This window comes from Phalaenopsis equestris, unplaced genomic scaffold (genome assembly GCF_001263595.1).
Source record: "Phalaenopsis equestris unplaced genomic scaffold, ASM126359v1 Scaffold000202, whole genome shotgun sequence".
Classification (NCBI taxonomy): Eukaryota; Viridiplantae; Streptophyta; class Magnoliopsida; order Asparagales; family Orchidaceae; genus Phalaenopsis; species Phalaenopsis equestris.
In genome coordinates, this window is record NW_018164644.1 from 4,530,234 (window position 1) to 4,532,676 (window position 2,443).

Genomic DNA, 2,443 nt, shown 5'->3' on the forward strand with positions numbered 1-2,443 from the left:
TTCAGACAATTTCAATAACATAAAAACCTAAATTTTTTTGTCAAGAGTAATTATCCTAAAATTATTATATGAAACAAATGAAAAATAGTGATTGTTAATGTTATCCTATTTTTAACTTTTTCTTTTAGTGATCAAATGGGGCCTAAGATGCTCTGCAGTCCCATGTGCCCGTCGAACCAGGACTATTAGCACCGTCCGATCGAATTCAGGCGGCCAGATAGCGCATCACGTTGCCTGGCTCAAGCGGTCACATGGAAAGGCTACAGTAACGGCTACATAAATTTCCGGCCAAGCGCGGGCTCTTATCGTACACATCCCGCTTTCCATTTTGAAAAAACCCTTGGCGTCTGCACTCATTCCCGCCTCTCCTTAAAAAACCCTGGTTCCCTCCCACATTCATCGGCCATCACCCCTCTCCCTCAACACCCACTCTCTCTCCAGATCATCGGAATGAACCGGAGGATGAGGAGCCCGTGCAGGAGAGCTGCTGCGAGGACTGAGAGGCTGCAGCGTTTTCTGAAGCCGGGTGCGCTTGCGCGACTGCGGGACTCGAAGATCTGCGCAAGATCGCCAAGATCTTTGCAGATCTCCGTAGCACGGATCTCTCCGCCTGGATCTCCGGTAATTGCTGCCTCGGCGATGCCTATCGAGGAGTTGGAGGGCGAGCAGATCCGATTCTTTGCTAGTAGGATGTGTGCACCGCGGATTTTGCTGAGGAAGAAGCTCGCTGCGGCCAAGTACGTTTTCTTTGCACCTCCTAGTCCAGATCCGTCGGATTCCGTGCTGGATGTGTTCGGTGCTGATTTAGTTACTGCGCATTAATTTGAAGAGGACGGGGCGGATTTTTTTCTGTGTATTTCTGTAGTATTATATTTGTGTTTTCTGGTTTGCCCTATAGTGAGATTTTCAGCAGGTGCTGTTTTCCGTTTCTTCGACGGGTTTCATGAAAATAGAAAAAAAAATTGTAGTCAATAAAATCGCACATCTGTAATCTGACTCTAATTGTGCTTGCTTTTGTTTGAATTTTTAGATATGGTGGCTGTAGAATGTTGTCAAATGAGTTATTTATGAGTTCAAAAAAAAATTCTCCATTGTTTGTTTTTCAAATTTCCTATAGATGAATCCCTAATTTGCCAATCAGAACTACATAATTTGGGTTGTAAACTTGTAATGAAGTTAAAAATTCAGGGTATGTTGAGAGCAGTCTTTTTCTTGCTCTGTATTTTTATAGTTTCCACACATCTGTTGGACATTATTTTACACTTACCATCCAGGTTGAAAGAATAACTCTAATTTTAGCTCGAATAATACTACCCATGGTGTACGAACATAATAACAGAAGAATAACCAATCTAATTCATTAGATAATTAGAATAATCAAAATAAAGGCAATTCTATACAGACATGCCCACCTGAATTCACTTCAAATACCCAATTTAAAAGGAAGAAGTTATCTTCATAAGAGATTGTGTTGCAAATGGAGAATTATTTGCAGAGTCAAGCACATTAATAAGAAATATTGAAAGTCAACTAAGTTAGAGAGAGAACACATAAAGCAACAAACCCAGAGTATCTTACCCTAGTAATAATGAAGTGAATCCCAAAAGTAAAGGGAATGAATGTGTTAAGGCCATTAAATTAAGGAATGAGAAAGAGTTTAAAGAATTTAATAAGAAGGTGCCCACGCAGGAAGAAGCTAACCCTTAGTTTGAAAATCTCAGTGAAAAAACTTGCTCCAGTCTTTGGGAAATCAATCACTTCCTAAGATGGAACTAGAAAACCCCTATCATTTTCCCAAAGGCTTCTAAAGCATAAGCTTGATCTACAATTTTGGAAGTTTTAGGAAGCGTTTAAGAAGCTAAAAATTAACATTCCTTTTGTTGATGGTTGAACACAAATGTTTTGTGAAATTCATGAAAGATATTCTCAATAAGAAAAAAGGAGCTAGGAGACTTTGAGACTGTAACTCTAAGCGAGAAGTGTTGTGCTATTATACAAAATAAACTCACTAAAAAACTTAAAGTTCTTAGTTATTTTGCCATCCCTTGTCATAGAAGAAATTTTTTTTAGTAAAGTTTTATGTGATTTAGGAGCTTGTATAAACTTCATGCCCCTATCCATTTTCAAGAGATTATGACTATGAGAAGTTTAGTCTACCATTGCAACACTTCAACTTGTTGACTGATCTTTGACTTATCTTAGAGGGGCCACAGAGGATGTTTTTATTAATGCGGATAAATTTATCTTCTCAGCATATTTTTTTGTTCTAGATTTGGAGGAGGATAAGAAAATTCCCATAATCTTATGAAGACTTTTTCTTGTCATAGGTAGGGCGATTCATGTCCAAAAGGAAGAATTGAATATGAGGGTTAATGATCAAGTGATAGCATTTAATATTTTAAAAACCCTCAAGATTTTAATGATAATTCATGCTATAGGTTAG

The 2,443-nt window shown here is 38.2% G+C and overlaps 1 protein-coding gene across 1 annotated transcript; it reads left to right on the plus strand.

The window, feature by feature from the left end:
- The first annotated feature begins 307 nt into the window (after positions 1-307).
- On the plus strand, positions 308-1,039 carry LOC110022815. The gene has a single exon (XM_020721930.1). The coding sequence runs from the start codon at positions 451-453 to the stop codon at positions 820-822; it is 372 nt and encodes a 123-aa protein (XP_020577589.1). The 5' UTR covers positions 308-450; the 3' UTR covers positions 823-1,039.
- Positions 1,040-2,443: the final 1,404 nt, after the last annotated feature.

Bases quoted from the DNA above. Each gene is read 5' to 3' on its own strand.
- LOC110022815 (XM_020721930.1), top strand. From the start codon at position 451: ATGAACCGGAGGATGAGGAGCCCGTGCAGGAGAGCTGCTGCGAGGACT.